The 13,447-nt window shown below is 39.7% G+C and overlaps 2 protein-coding genes across 6 annotated transcripts; both read left to right on the top strand.

The window, feature by feature from the left end:
* The first annotated feature begins 2,416 nt into the window (after positions 1 to 2,416).
* On the top strand, positions 2,417 to 10,690 carry LOC101171580 (elongin-B-like). 5 transcript variants are annotated; one of them, XM_023957358.1, is made up of 12 exons: positions 2,417 to 2,615; positions 2,835 to 3,042; positions 3,230 to 3,262; positions 3,376 to 3,482; positions 4,612 to 4,720; positions 4,822 to 4,854; positions 4,941 to 4,973; positions 5,058 to 5,291; positions 5,715 to 5,818; positions 5,916 to 6,081; positions 6,148 to 6,203; positions 8,344 to 8,479. In XM_023957358.1, exons 1-11 carry the CDS (start codon positions 2,551 to 2,553, stop codon positions 6,190 to 6,192), a joined length of 1,137 nt encoding a protein of 378 aa, XP_023813126.1. In that variant the 5' UTR covers positions 2,417 to 2,550; the 3' UTR covers positions 6,193 to 6,203; positions 8,344 to 8,479. The 5 variants fall into 5 exon arrangements, with proteins under 5 accessions (XP_023813126.1, XP_011476126.1, XP_020560738.1 ...); XM_011477824.2 differs by lacking the exon at positions 8,344 to 8,479 and adding an exon at positions 6,370 to 6,492; XM_020705079.1 differs by lacking the exons at positions 2,417 to 2,615; positions 8,344 to 8,479 and adding exons at positions 2,627 to 2,762; positions 6,370 to 6,492.
* Positions 10,691 to 10,811: 121 nt separating this feature from the next.
* Positions 10,812 to 13,158, top strand: LOC101167792 (protein ALP1-like). The gene is made up of 4 exons (XM_004071240.4): positions 10,812 to 11,138; positions 11,250 to 11,573; positions 11,894 to 12,125; positions 12,206 to 13,158. Exons 1-4 carry the CDS (start codon positions 11,118 to 11,120, stop codon positions 12,913 to 12,915), a joined length of 1,287 nt encoding a protein of 428 aa, XP_004071288.1. The 5' UTR covers positions 10,812 to 11,117; the 3' UTR covers positions 12,916 to 13,158.
* The last annotated feature ends 289 nt before the right edge of the window (positions 13,159 to 13,447 follow it).

Below are 13,447 nucleotides of genomic sequence, written 5' to 3'. Positions count from 1 at the left end.
TGTACTTCCTCATTCCACCACCAAGTCTCTTTACCGTCTTTCCTCTTTCCAGATGACACACCTAGCACCTTCCTACCTGTTTCCCTGATAATTTCTGCTGTAGTTTCCCAGTCATCTGGAAGCTCATCCTGACCACCCAGGACCTGTCTCAACTTCTGCCTAAATTCCTCACAAGTTTCTTCATTCTGTAGCTTCCACCACTTGGTCTTCTTTTCTGTTTTCCCTCTCTTCTTCTTCCTGACCTCCAGAGTCATCTTACACACCACCATGCGGTGCTGTCTGGCTACACTCTCTCCTACCACCACCTTGCAGTCATTAACCTCTCTCAAATGACCTCGTCTACATAGGATGTAGTCCACCTGGGTACTCCTACCTCCACTTCTGTATGTCACTCTATGTTCCTCTCTCTTCTGGAAGTAAGTGTTGACTACAGCCATTTCCATCCTCTTCGCAAAGTCCACCACCATCTGTCCCTCCAGATTCCTTTCCTTCACACCAAACCTGCCCATCACCTCCTCATCACCTCTGTTGCCCTCACCAACATGGCCATTAAAGTCTGCTCCAATAACAACTCTCTCTCCTCTGGGAAAACTCTCTATGACCTCATCCAACTCACTCCAGAATCTCTCCTTCACTTCTAACTCACAGCCAACCTGTGGCGCATACCCACTGACTACATTCACCATCACCCCTTCAATTTCTAACTTTAGGCTCATCATCCTGTCTGAGACTCTTTTCACCTCTAGAACACTGTTTACAAACTCCCCCTTCAGAATCACTCCTACCCCGTTTCTCTTCCTATCAACACCATGATAGAAAAGTTTGTATCCTCCTCCAATACTACGTGCCTTGCTGCCCTTCCACCTTGTCTCCTGCACACACAGTACATCTACCTTCCTTCTCTCCATCATGTCTGCCAGCTCTCTGCCTTTCCCTGTCATTGTGCCAACGTTAAGAGTCCCTATTCTCAAACCTATGTTCCTGCCTTTTCCCTTCTCTCTCTGGCAACGGACCCTTCTGCCTCCCCTCTTTCTTCCACCAACAGTAGTCAAATTTCCACCGACACCCTGTAGGTTAACAGCATCGGTGGCGGTCGTTGTTAACCCGGGCCTCGACCGATCCGGTATGTCTAAAGTGTTGTGCATGATTCGCATGGTTATTTTGGCAATTTTTACGCCGGATGCCCTTCCTGACGCAACCCTCTCTATTTATCCGGGCTTGGGACCGGCACAGAAGTTACTGGCTTGCAACCCCTGTGGCTAGATTCTTATTTGTTGCACTTTAAATATTTATCACGAATTTCCCCCAAAAAAAGATGCACCCAAAAATAATCCTGAAGAATATACTAAGTTTTAAGTACAATATCTCCTGGAATGCCTAACTTGAGTCTCTCACTTTCAATCTTTGCAATCCACAGTTGGAAAAATCAGTTTCACATCACGTTCCAGGAAAAGTAATGAGGATGTTAGAGAGCTTTCAGAAAAATATTGTAACTTTGCATCGTGTTATTCATTATTGCAGACAAAAATGCAGATGATGTATCTTGCTAAAGGATACGTAGTCACTATCTTATTTCCAGTGATGTAAAATAAGTTTCTTAAAAATGTTACCTAGATTTTACCCTTCAAAAACGTATTTAAAAAGATTTAAATCCAGTAATGAGAAAATGTGGACCTTTTGTAAACTTTCACCTGAAACGTTTATTTATTTTGGCTTTGCCCCTTTTTTTAATCTTTTGGCACATTTATGGTGATTTCTTTTGTTACACACTCCTTTTTTGCCTTTGAAACATGTATTGTGTGGCTTCCATCAACACAAGAATAAGCCGTTAGAATTTTTAAGAAACTTACTACTTCTACTCTTTGATACATTTTACAATAATGAATTTAAATTTTCTAACAAAATTCTCTTGTTATATCGAATTAAAATGTGTTACGATTTGTTCCCAACATAAACATTTTTCATGTTAAATCTGTAATGTTATGTCATATGTAGCTTTACACACCCATTCTGTGCTATTATTTATTCAATCATACCCCTGGCATTCTATCTTATTGTATTTTTCATTCCTTGTTTAATTTTTGTGTTTATTTACAATGTATAATGACATTTTTTTTTGTGGTTTTGCACCAGACATTTACAATAAAGTTTCAGAAAGGAATTGTCACAAGCTTCCCCAAGGGGGCAGTGTCGAAGCAAATTGTGTAGAAGAAGAAGCAACATCCGGTCTGGAAATCTATTCGACAAAATAGGAATAACTTTCATGTTTATCCAACCTATATAAATGAGTTTTTCCTTAAAATATATGCGAAATATTTTCTTAGTGAAGAAGATTTAATATGTTTGTGTAAAAACTTTTGTTTTTCTCTTTTCCTCAAAGAAACTCTGCTGTTTAATGTTATTTTGAAAAACCAAACCGGATGTAGATACGGGGTCAGCTATTGATTGGCGTGTTTTGGACAAAATCTTTAGCAGCAGTACTAGTTTGTCGGGTTAAAAGTTGACTGAAACTTTATTATTGTTATTGTTTTATGAATTTAACTTATAAAAATGGGAAGATATCGTTGTGCATACAATTGCGAGGAGTCAAGCGGTTCCGACGTTAAATTCTTTAAGTAAGAATCTCTTTCTGTCGAAAAGAAACAGTCAACACAGACAGACGTGAACCAAATTCTGCAAAATGAGTTATATTTGGCAAATGTTCTCTATAAGACAGTTTGATATCTGTTAAACAGACTGGGAACGGGGCTCAGATTATTTACGTATGTATGTAGTGCATCGATTGGATGTTGAAAAGAACAGAAAGGTTCAGTTTGAAATCTCTTGTCCAACAGGTTTCCTTTGAATAACAGCAGAAAACTCAAAAAATGGCTGACGAATATGAACCTGGAGGACTGGACTCCGTCTCGCTTCTCTGTGCTGTGCATCCATCATTTTGAGGAGCAATACATCGACAGAACAGGAAAGAACGTGACTCTGCGAGGAGACGCGGTTCCTACGATATTCTCCTCCTCAAAGATCATCACACAGCAGGAAAAAAAGGTCTGTGCGTTTCTGTCTGTCCTCCATGGAAACATCTGTCTGCATCTCAGTCATAACTTCCTGCTGACTCCGATTGTCCATAGTTTAAAAAACAAACAAACAAACGAATATCTCCTATGTAAAGTTGGCATGAACCATAAATAATGAGAAAAAATTTCCGTAATGTTTTTTTTTCTTTTTTCTTTAGGTGTCTGCCAGTCAGAGACGAAAGAGAAGCAAGGTGGTACTAAACGGCAATAAAATGAAATTTATATAAGTGTTATCCCGTAAACATGAAACCGGTTTATTGTTGTGGTCTTTATACCATCTGCTAACTTGAACTTCTGTAATCAGCCTGCTGGTTCTGAAGCTTTGGAGTCGGAGACGGTTCAGTTTGCTGCAGAAACATCCAGAAGCGTCGCCCAGCAGAAAGAGGTCGACCAAACAGAACAAACTCAAACGTATGTCACTAAGTCTTCACCACTGATGGATTGATTTCAACCATTTATTGTAGCCAATGCAATAAAAACTTCACACAGATTTATCAAACTCAGTACAAAAATGATTTAATGCATAGATAAAAAAACTGAAAAAACAAAAACAGTTGATTCACATTTGCTCAATTGAAGATATGGTCTATTAACTAAAGTCATGTAGAGCTTAATGTATTGCTTGAAAAGGGGTGAGAAGATGCAATTTGATACAATCCCACTCCTACTGACTGAGTTAATTCATTTGATAGTTTTGAATAGTTGCCATAATCCGGTTCTGATCCGATAGATTCTTTTCAAGTAACAAAATCAAGTGCTGGTTGATTATCATCAGAAAACATTCATTAGAAGTCATTCTATGATATTCACACTGTAAAAGGTTTCAATTATTTCAAATATCTGTCACTTATCATGATAGCTGGTTGGAAGTTTTAACCCAGAAATATGAGCAAAGGCAGGTTTATGAGTATTCTAATGAACTGAGAAGACACTTCATGTTATCGTCAATATCTAAGATCGTTTTAAATTGTGTTTCTAACATGTTGTTGTAGCATTTTTCTGATCAAGGAGGACATATATATATAAAAAAAAATCACATTTCTGAATATTTCTTTTTGTGAATCAGGAGCAGGAAACAAACACTTTGAAAAAGATCGTATTTGTGACGTAGAAAATACTCTGCAAGCTCCCTGACCTACTTATGGACAAAAAGATCTGTGTATGTTTTGCATCTGTACAGCTGCATGGGTTGCTTGCCGGGAATGTAAGGTTGGGGGTGTGAGGGGCTGTAAGCTAAGCGGGAGTGGATGTAAAGTCATAGCTCGGTTATAAGTGATGGGAAGAGGGGATGGGGTTGCTCCATGCCAACGATCCCAGCCACAAATTTCTAATAATTTAGAATTTTGGCTTAAAAACGTCTTAATAAAAATCAAACGACCACTTGGACCACATTTAAGAAAAGATGATTTAAAATGAAAATGCAGTGAAACCATTTGACAGTGTTTTATCTGAAAAATCTGACTTTTTTTTGTCTTTTTACTCTGATATTTTCTGTTATTAGAGGTTCTATTGTGGTAATCATGTGTTTTTTTATGTCTAGAGACAAAGAACCTGTAAAGTTGGAGAGATGGAGAATCATAGCTGATGAAGGATTGATGAAGATCAAATCGTTTCCGCATTTCTTTCATGGACATTACTGTGCACCTCATGTACGTTATGTTGTGTGTGTTTGACCTGAACTAATTATAGTTAGTAGAAGAAGTATCCTAACTGCGCATTTATCTTCTCACATGTCTTTGTGCGTTTACAGACTGTTCAGTGGATCCCAGACTTTGATTTTACTGTAAGTAGCTGAAAAACTGTCATAAAAAAACACCCCAAATCTCTCAATATTAGTGCAATTTTCATTTTTCCTTTCTGTTTCCACAGACGAACCATAAAGACTCTGTAAATATTATAGAGGTACATCTTTTAGAAACAGGCTGACGCAACATACAGATGAGAGTCCTCGCCTGGAACTGACTCTTTGCCATTTTGGCCGTGCAGGTACAGGAGGCTTGGCAGTGGCTCGGCTTGGACGTCAGAGGGCCGCTGCCACGGACGCTGAACGGCCACAGATACATTCTGACCGTCGCAGACTACTACTCCAGATGGGTGGAGGCCGTGCCCATGCAGTCCTGCCTTCCTTCAGATGTGGCGAAGAACGTTGCAGATATGATCGCCTACTTTGGATACCCTTTCAGAATCCTGTCCAGACTTCCTCATGACATCGTGCACAAAGTGAGTGTTTCATTTACACTACTTCTGCAGACTTCAACACGTGTTTTTGTTGGCACCAAAGTAGGATAGAGGCTCTAGAACAAGGTGCCAGTAGCGCCAACTAAGAAAATTAATATTTCTTTCAGAAATGTAAATATTAGTAAATAAAGGGGCATCATGTTCAAACTATGACCCAATTTCTCCTGAGTAAGTGCTCCTTTCCTTCCTCCATCATGCCTCAGCACATACAGGATATGACTGATGCTTAAGTTGACCCACGAGCAGCTCACTCCTCCACCCTCTCTAAGAGTGAAAACTATTTTAGAACCTTCCGTCATCAAATGCGTCAGAGAAAACTGATGATGACTCCGTCCGGATAAGTTTTAGCAGATTTTTTAAGACCATGTTGGGATTTATTTGTGATTTGTTGTTTCCTTGTTCAAGGTTAACCAAGAGCTTAAAGATCAGCTGAAGATTTCCGTCCCTATCGTGGTCCAACATCAGCAGACGGGCTCTTTGGATTTGGTCACACCTCAGCTGATTGACAGGCCGGTGCTCAGATGACTTTGAGGATGACTCTTTTGTTTTTTGTTTTTTTGGAGTTTCGTCATTAAAGGTCAGGCTTGGTTGTCTCCAACACAACAGGATGGTGTGTGATCTCACTGAGGAGCACGCGGCTGACTGGAACGTTTACCTGCCGGCCAAAGTTTTCAGTCTGTGCTTCAATGAACACCCCTCCCTGAAGAACAGGCCTTTTTCAATACTCTGTTGTAATGGAGTGGAGCCTTATCGATCCCCCAGAGAGCTGGATGTAAGCTTTGAACATTTGAAGTCTAAAGGTGGTTAAAGGATTAACTGGGTTCTCTCTGTTCCACAGCGTTCTGCCTCCGAGATCCAAGACAGTGTTTTTGTTGTAAGATGAAGCCTAAAATGGTAAGAATCTGTTATATTTTGTTTGGAAAATTGAGTGTTTTGTATTTTTTTTTATGTTGTTGGGTAGCTGTTTATATTTTTAAAAAGTAGCTTCATGTTTTAAGCTACTTAACAAATTCTCTCCCAACAGTAGTGCAGGATTTGATGAATTGATTTTTACTTTCAGGGCCTTTGAATCTGCAGCCAAGCCAGCTTTGTATTTAAACCAGGATAGAATTTCATATATATTCTTGCTGGGAACTAAAGATTTTTTTTTAACCAGGAATAAAGTATTTTTCACCTCTTTAAATGATTCTCCAGTTGTTTTTGTTGATTAACGTAACTAATTGTGTTCTTTGAGAGGTTTTGTCTGATGTGTGGATCTCTGCACTCACTGCTTTTAACAGTACAGCTTTAGTTTTTTTTTTTATTCATATAAAACCTTTTACAGAATAAAACCCGCAAAGTGCGTTACAAAAATAAAAGCATAAAACCAAAGCCCAAACACAGACAGCTTAAAACATTCCACAATTTAAGTGCACATAAAAGTTAAAATTACCATTAGAAAAAAAAATATCAAGCGATCCTAAATAAATTCATCTTTACCTGAGTTTTAAAACATTTGATGGAGTTGTTCTGACGCAGCCACAAAAGAAGGGAATTCCAAAGATATAGAGTGATGGTCCGAAAGGCGAGATCTCCTCTTTGTTTATTTATTTAGGTTGCAGGTTTTCTGTATATTTAAAATGTTGAGGTTTTTAGACATGAAAGATTTAGTCTAAAAAGGTCTTAAACTGTCACCAATGCTATTACTGAACCACCACTATTTGCTTTAATTTACATTATAGATGTATATTTGGAGTTTTGGCTATTTAAAACAACTATTTCATCAAACAAGGGATTGTTTTTTTTAAATCAATTTAATGCACATAAATAAACATTTATTTTTCTAAGTTCTATTTTGCCATTTTGTGCAATGTCCATGGACGATTTCTTTTATTTTCAAAAGCAGCTGTTTGTAATGGGAGCGTCTTTGCTGCCCCCAGCTGGCAGAAGGTGGAACCGCAGTTGGGGCAGCCTAATAATGTTATGAGCTCAGAGTTGTCGTCGTGCAGTTGCGGCTTTTTTTTCCTGTGTGCAGCAAACCGCAAGAAATGGTGAGTGTGGAAAACATAACAACCCACAACATTCATCTCTTTTTGACTTATTAAAACCCAACTTACTAGTTCACCGAAACCGTGTCTACGTTGTAAAATGTCTAAAATTAGTCGCGTAATTCCGCGCGTCACAAAAAAATCTTTCTAAAAACAGACGTCTTTGTGTTTAGCTAACCTGTGCTAAAAGCGATTAGCTTCCACTAATGAACACGGCAGCTGACTCTTACAGCGTGACAGCAGTGTCGGTGGAAAAAAAAGTTTAGCAATGGTTAAAATGTGTCATAACGTTTGTCGCAAACAATAAGTAAACAAAAAACTTAAATATGTATAGCTACATGAGGGAGTTAGCTAAGTTGCTAACGTAATCGTCAGTGGAAGAACTTGACAAAAAATACTCAAGTACAGTCTTAAGTTGTATTGATTCAGGGTCAGATTAATTGTAAAATGCTGTATGTTTCGTAATTATTAACACACGTATCCTAGAATTGTCCTTAGCGAAGAGAAACTAATGTTTAGTGAAATGGTTAGCATTAGCTAACGCTGAAATAGCTAAGCTGTCCCGTCTAGTCTAGACGCTAAGCGACAGATGTATCGCTGCTTTTAGGAGGCCAAACAATTAAGTCAACTTCAGATTTTAGCTAATAAAAATGATCCCATGACAATAATGTGTACAAAATATCTAAATAGTTTGTTAGCTTTGAAGCAGATAAAGCTAACTCATGCTAGTCCTACTTTTCACACATTTGATAGACATGAATTTGCCATTGAGGTTTAATAGGGGAAAAAGACTTGACAACATTAATTGATTATTGATCTTTTCCTCATGATACGTGCTTTCAGTCTTTGAAATTGTGTTTTGCTTCTATCTGCATTATAAAACAAAAAATTGATCTTATCAGAATGAGGTTTTTGTTTTAAAAATAAAAGCCTTTTTGGGATGTAAGCATTTCTGCGTGACATCAGGGACTATTTCATTCTCCTAATGACATTTGTTGTTGTTTTAGGATGTGTTTTTAATGATCAGACGTCACAAGACGACCATCTTCACAGATGCCAAAGAGTCTACCACAGTCTATGAACTGAAGCGCATTGTGGAAGGCATTTTGAAAAAGCCACCTGAAGATCAGAGACTATATAAGGTGACTTAAACGCTCCCCATGTATGTTTTCCTTTTATGCTTTTGCTGTTAGTTTATCATAAATTGACACATTGTTTTTCAGGATGAATTCTTGTTAACCAGACCTGATAGTTTCGTATATGTTTGGATGGTGAAGGTTCTCAGTCATCATTCATAGGGAACTCAGAACAATCTTTTAGAATTCATTCATTCATTCTCCAATCCTTTTTTTTTATCCCTTTTGGGGTCACGGGGCTGCCGGAGCCTATCCCGGCCACTTGTGGGTGAAGGCAGGGGACACCCTGGAAAGCCTGGTTTTAATGCATTCTCATTTTAAGTCCCACTCCAATCATCTTGGAAAACAATATTTTAAAAACTATGAACTATAATTTGTACAACATTAACTACATTATGACTCCTCTGGTCTAAGAATTGTTGAATTCTGCTTTAAAAGAAAATCCTGGATAAGAAATCCTTCTTAACAAATACAAACTCCTAAGTTTTGAACATAGTATACACTCAAAATCAGCTTGTGTGGTGTGGTAAGGCCTTTCTGGTATAGACCCCTCCATCGTTACATAAATTCATTAGACAGAAATCTTCCAGGGGGTCATGCCAAGTAACTTGAGCCACTGTTAGAGGTGACTGCGAGCTCCTGTTCAGACGAATGTCTTTCTCACAAAGACATTTATAGACAAATTGAAAGTCTGAGCAAACAGAAAAGTTTGAAACCTCTTTTATCAAAAGATATGTGAAGAATCTGCCTTTCTGAGGCAAAGAGCACAAGGACGAACATTTAAAAAGATGCAATAATGGCTTTAAATAATGGCTTTAAAAAAGATCATGCAGATGTAAATGACTGCTGGCAGCATGCTGGTTAATCCATACTATTTTAATTTTGCTGGATTTTTCCCTACTCTCAAGTTGATCCTCTCAGATGTTAAGTAAAACAAGTGAACAGTTGGCTCTTCATCATTTCACTTTTATGTATTTTTTTTTAAGGATGACGTGCTGCTTAATGACACTCAGACTCTTGGAAATTGTGGCTTCACGAATCAAACAGCACGACCTCAAGCCCCGGCGACAGTGGGTTTAGCCTTTCGTCTGGGTGGTGAGTCGCGTCTTCGCTCATTTGATCGTTTTCACTCGAACTCTTCCAGTCCTGGCTGTTCCTTTCACCTCACATTTCCTTTTTTGTCCCTTTCCTCCCAGACGACTCATTTGAGCAGCTGAGGATCGAGTCATTTTCCACCCCGCCTGAGCTTCCTGATGTCATGAAACCCCAAGATTCAGGCAGCACAGCCAACGAGCAGGCCATCCAGTGAGGGGAGGAAGCGGGGACGCCGGAGGGACACGCAGAGGGAAGGATGGGTTGCATTTTGGGAAGTTATGCCTCTGCAAGACAAGTTTTCCTGTGTCTTTGGCAGATCTTCAGCAGGGCATCAACAAACATGGACTCCCTTTGTAATTGGAGGGTACCTAAATTGCCTTGAATTGGAAAGCGCATGCTAGATAAATTTACAACATTTTACAAGACCCTTCAGAAACATCTGTTGGACTTGTTATGACACTGTCAGTCATCCATTGGATTGGTAAAGGCTGAATTTAAGACTTGTACCTCTTTATTTAATTTTTATTTTTTAAGTAAGGTAACTGCTGTCTTACTTTGTGTTCTTGTTTTGCTGGCTTAAAACTCTGAGTTTTGAAGTTGTGACATTTTAGGCTTTTATGTTTGTCTTTCTTTATGAAACTTAAATTAGGATTAACATGTTTTTTGGTCTGAATGTGTTGCAACAAAAGGTGGGAATTGGTCAATCTTTGAGGTAAAGGACAAGAATTTATAAAAAGAACAGACATGTTTTCAGATTATTGGAATCTAAAAACGAGATTGTAGCTGGAAAATCAAGGCGGTGATTTGAATGAGTGGCCTTCATTGCTTCAGATACAGCAGGCGGCTCATTTGACTCCTTTTGTTTTGATCTTTGGTACCGAACACCCCTTTTAACATCACCCATAGAATATTGAGTTGAACTGGGGGTAAAAAAGTTTATAAAGGTTATGGTGTAAAACAACTGTGAACTTCATTCAGGAGTTCCTGTATTATTTCCCACTCACCGACCATGTCAAAAGTGTTTATTGTTGCATAAAATGTGTTTGAAAATCAAAGCAGTGGAACTGTGTGGCGGAAACAGAGCTGCACTTTTGTTTCATTTAACATTAAAACAATTGTTTTTGACCTGTTTTTGCACCGTGATTTATTACTGTTGACATTTTGTCAGTTAACTGCTGCTGATGGTAAGCTGTGCTTTTCCTCTGAACTAAAACTAGTGTAAAAGTTATTTTTGTTGTTGTTGAAAGAAAGTAGAATTTGGTTAAAAAAATGTCTTTATAAATGAAACATTTATTTCTGTGTGGAGTTTAAATATACTCCCTGTGAGTGTGCGTCTTCTGAGGACTACTCCTTACATAAAAAAAAAAAAAAAAAACTAATATACGCGCGTGCGTGAAGCCTCGTGATAGCGACCTCTCCTGTCATCATTTATACTACAATACACGTATACTTGTATTGAATGAAGTGCGTCATTTATTGGCGCTGTTATAAAATAAAACTCTCGACATAAGGTAATTAATGTACGATTTCCGAAAGATCCTAAACGTCTCATGCCGCTCAAATTTCCAACGGTACGTGAAGGCAGCAAACAACAGGCTAAGCTAGCTGTGTGCAGTTAGCTATGGTGCAAGAGCTAAAGGTCTGTCTGATTTGTGAACTTTTTTCTCGCTGCGTGGATAAAGGTGGACGTGGGTCACCTCTCATCCGCGCAGATGGACGTCACTGAGTATGTTTTGTCGGCGGGGAAAGCCGTTTTGGACATGATGGAGCGGGAATGGCAGCCTCTGAACGCGGTCGAGCTCGAGCATCAGTTGGACAAGGCGGTGGAGCAGATCCTGGAGTCGGACCTGGCATCAACACTTAAAAGGAAGAAGTCTCCTTGTATTTATGAACAGTTGACACAAAGTCAAGCGAACGCGGCGCCTCAAATGCGAACAGAAAGTGGGTCTGCAGAAGCCGTGGAGTCCCAGCCGAAGCGGGACTCTGTGGACGATGCGGCTGTTCAGGTGATCACGTGGTCTGAATGAGCATCCACATATTTAGCAGATACTTGCTTCTGAAATATATCAGATTTAAAAAAAAAGAAAACTTGATTATTTTAAGGAGGCTACCAATATTTGCTGATTGCTTTGTATTTAAATGCTTTTTCTTTATTTTAAACTTCCATAAAGTCTGGACCTGAAGTGTCACCTAATGTCCAAAAAAATTAATAAAACAATCGTAAACGTTTCTGTAGGATAAAGTCAACCTCATAGCGTTTGGGGAGTGAATGAGAACATGTTGAATGTCAGTTGCATCCAGAGATGAGCTGTGATTCTGTCTCCAGCACATCTCAGAGCTCCTGCAGAGCTCCAAAGCTGGGACTCGGATGGCTGGACGGGCTCGACTGTCTCTGTCCCACACGGTCCTCCTGTCTCTCACGCTGCTGTCGGAGCGGGTCAGCTACCGGGCAGTGTCTGACCGCTTCCAGCTGGAGAAAGGAAACATCCACCGGATCTTCTTCTCTTTCTGTGAGCGCATCAACAGGCTGGAGGAGAAGCTCATTAGATGGCCAGTTGGTGAGTTTAAGCGGGTTTAGAGGGTCAGGGTCATTTCTGGGCTGAAATGTTGTAACTGACGGTTGAATGTTACCGTCCAGGCAGTGACGCCGCGGAGACGCTTGTTCCATTTTCCAGTCTGCTTGGAAAAGGCGAGCAGGAGAACGGGAAAGGGGTTCCTCAAGTTCTAGGAGTGCTGGGACACACATGGATCCCAATCCGTCTGCCAGTAGGCAAACGTGTCATGGAGAGGGCTAAAATGAAGATGGAGACGCATCCTGGCTCCTGGCTCCGCCTGGAGCTGGTTTGTGACCACAGAGGCCAGATCCTCCACTGCAGAGCTGGAACAGGTTTAGAGGACGGGAGAGGCACCTCTCTGAGGAACAGACTTGCACAGCAGCCTGATCTGACGCCCTCAGGTTCTTTCCTCGTAGCAAGGGCCGGATACCCACTGACTCCACAGATTTTAACTCCATACGAAAACAGCTGCGGACGGAAGGAGGAGCTCTTCAACCAAACTCTAGAGGAGCATTTTGGGACATTTGATCAGGCTGTGGCTAAACTGAAAGCTCGATTCCAAAGACTCAAGTACCTGGACGTGGGAAACTTTGAGCGAGCCAGAGCCGTTGTGCTGACCGCTTGTGTTTTACACAACGTTTTCCTGAACACGGGACAAGAGTTTGAGGGACCCTTTGAGACAGAGGAGGCCCCGATCCCCGAGAGAGAAGTAGCAGTCGATGAGGAGGGGATTCTTCATCGAGATGGAGTTGCAGAGTTGCTGTTTAAAAATGTCAACAGTGCGAGGATTTAATATGTGGGTCAGTGAGGATGAACACCATCTTTATCGGATTTCCCTGAATTTCTGTCACTGCTGTTTTGTCCCATTCCATCAATTCAATCTTAATTTATAAAACATTTTTCATACAAAAACAAGAAAAAGTGCTTTTCAGAATAAAAAATTTTTTCAACTAAAAAACAAACAAACACAAAGCCAAACAAAAAGTTAAGCAATGTGTTTGCTGCAGGAACTTCTTTGGAATTCAAGCAAATTAATCTTTCGGCTGATAAACATTTTCATATCCGATTGTGTTTTGAAAAGGGAGTTAAGACATGTTCTGATCTTGACAACAAAACAAAGAATTAAAAGTGTAATTTATACGTTTAAAAAAAAAAATAACCAAACACAAAAATGTACAAAAACTTTGAATTTTCTGCAACTTTGAAGAGTAGTTAATGTCAATAATTTACTCAGCTGCCGTTCCCTCAAAGCAACACAATAATTAAAGACAAATCATTTCATGTTTGCACATTCCACGTATGTCCAGTGGGATCTGGGTATGCGG

This window comes from Oryzias latipes, chromosome 8 (genome assembly GCF_002234675.1).
Source record: "Oryzias latipes chromosome 8, ASM223467v1".
Taxonomy (NCBI): Eukaryota; Metazoa; Chordata; class Actinopteri; order Beloniformes; family Adrianichthyidae; genus Oryzias; species Oryzias latipes.
The sequence above is the reverse complement of the archived record's forward strand: the minus strand, read 5'-3'. Positions and strand labels throughout refer to the sequence as shown.

Excerpts from the sequence above, each read along its gene's own strand:
- LOC101171580 (XM_023957358.1), top strand. The coding sequence starts at position 2,551 with ATGGGAAGATATCGTTGTGCATACAATTGCGAGGAGTCAAGCGGTTCC. Across the intron at positions 3,043-3,229 it reads TCACACAGCAGGAAAAAAAG|GTGTCTGCCAGTCAGAGACG; the intron begins GTCTGTGCGTTT and ends TTTTTTCTTTAG. Across the intron at positions 6,082-6,147 it reads GATCCCCCAGAGAGCTGGAT|CGTTCTGCCTCCGAGATCCA; the intron begins GTAAGCTTTGAA and ends TCTGTTCCACAG.
- LOC101167792 (XM_004071240.4), top strand. The coding sequence starts at position 11,118 with ATGCCGCTCAAATTTCCAACG. Across the intron at positions 11,139-11,249 it reads TGCCGCTCAAATTTCCAACG|GTGGACGTGGGTCACCTCTC; the intron begins GTACGTGAAGGC and ends GCGTGGATAAAG. Across the intron at positions 11,574-11,893 it reads TGGACGATGCGGCTGTTCAG|CACATCTCAGAGCTCCTGCA; the intron begins GTGATCACGTGG and ends TTCTGTCTCCAG.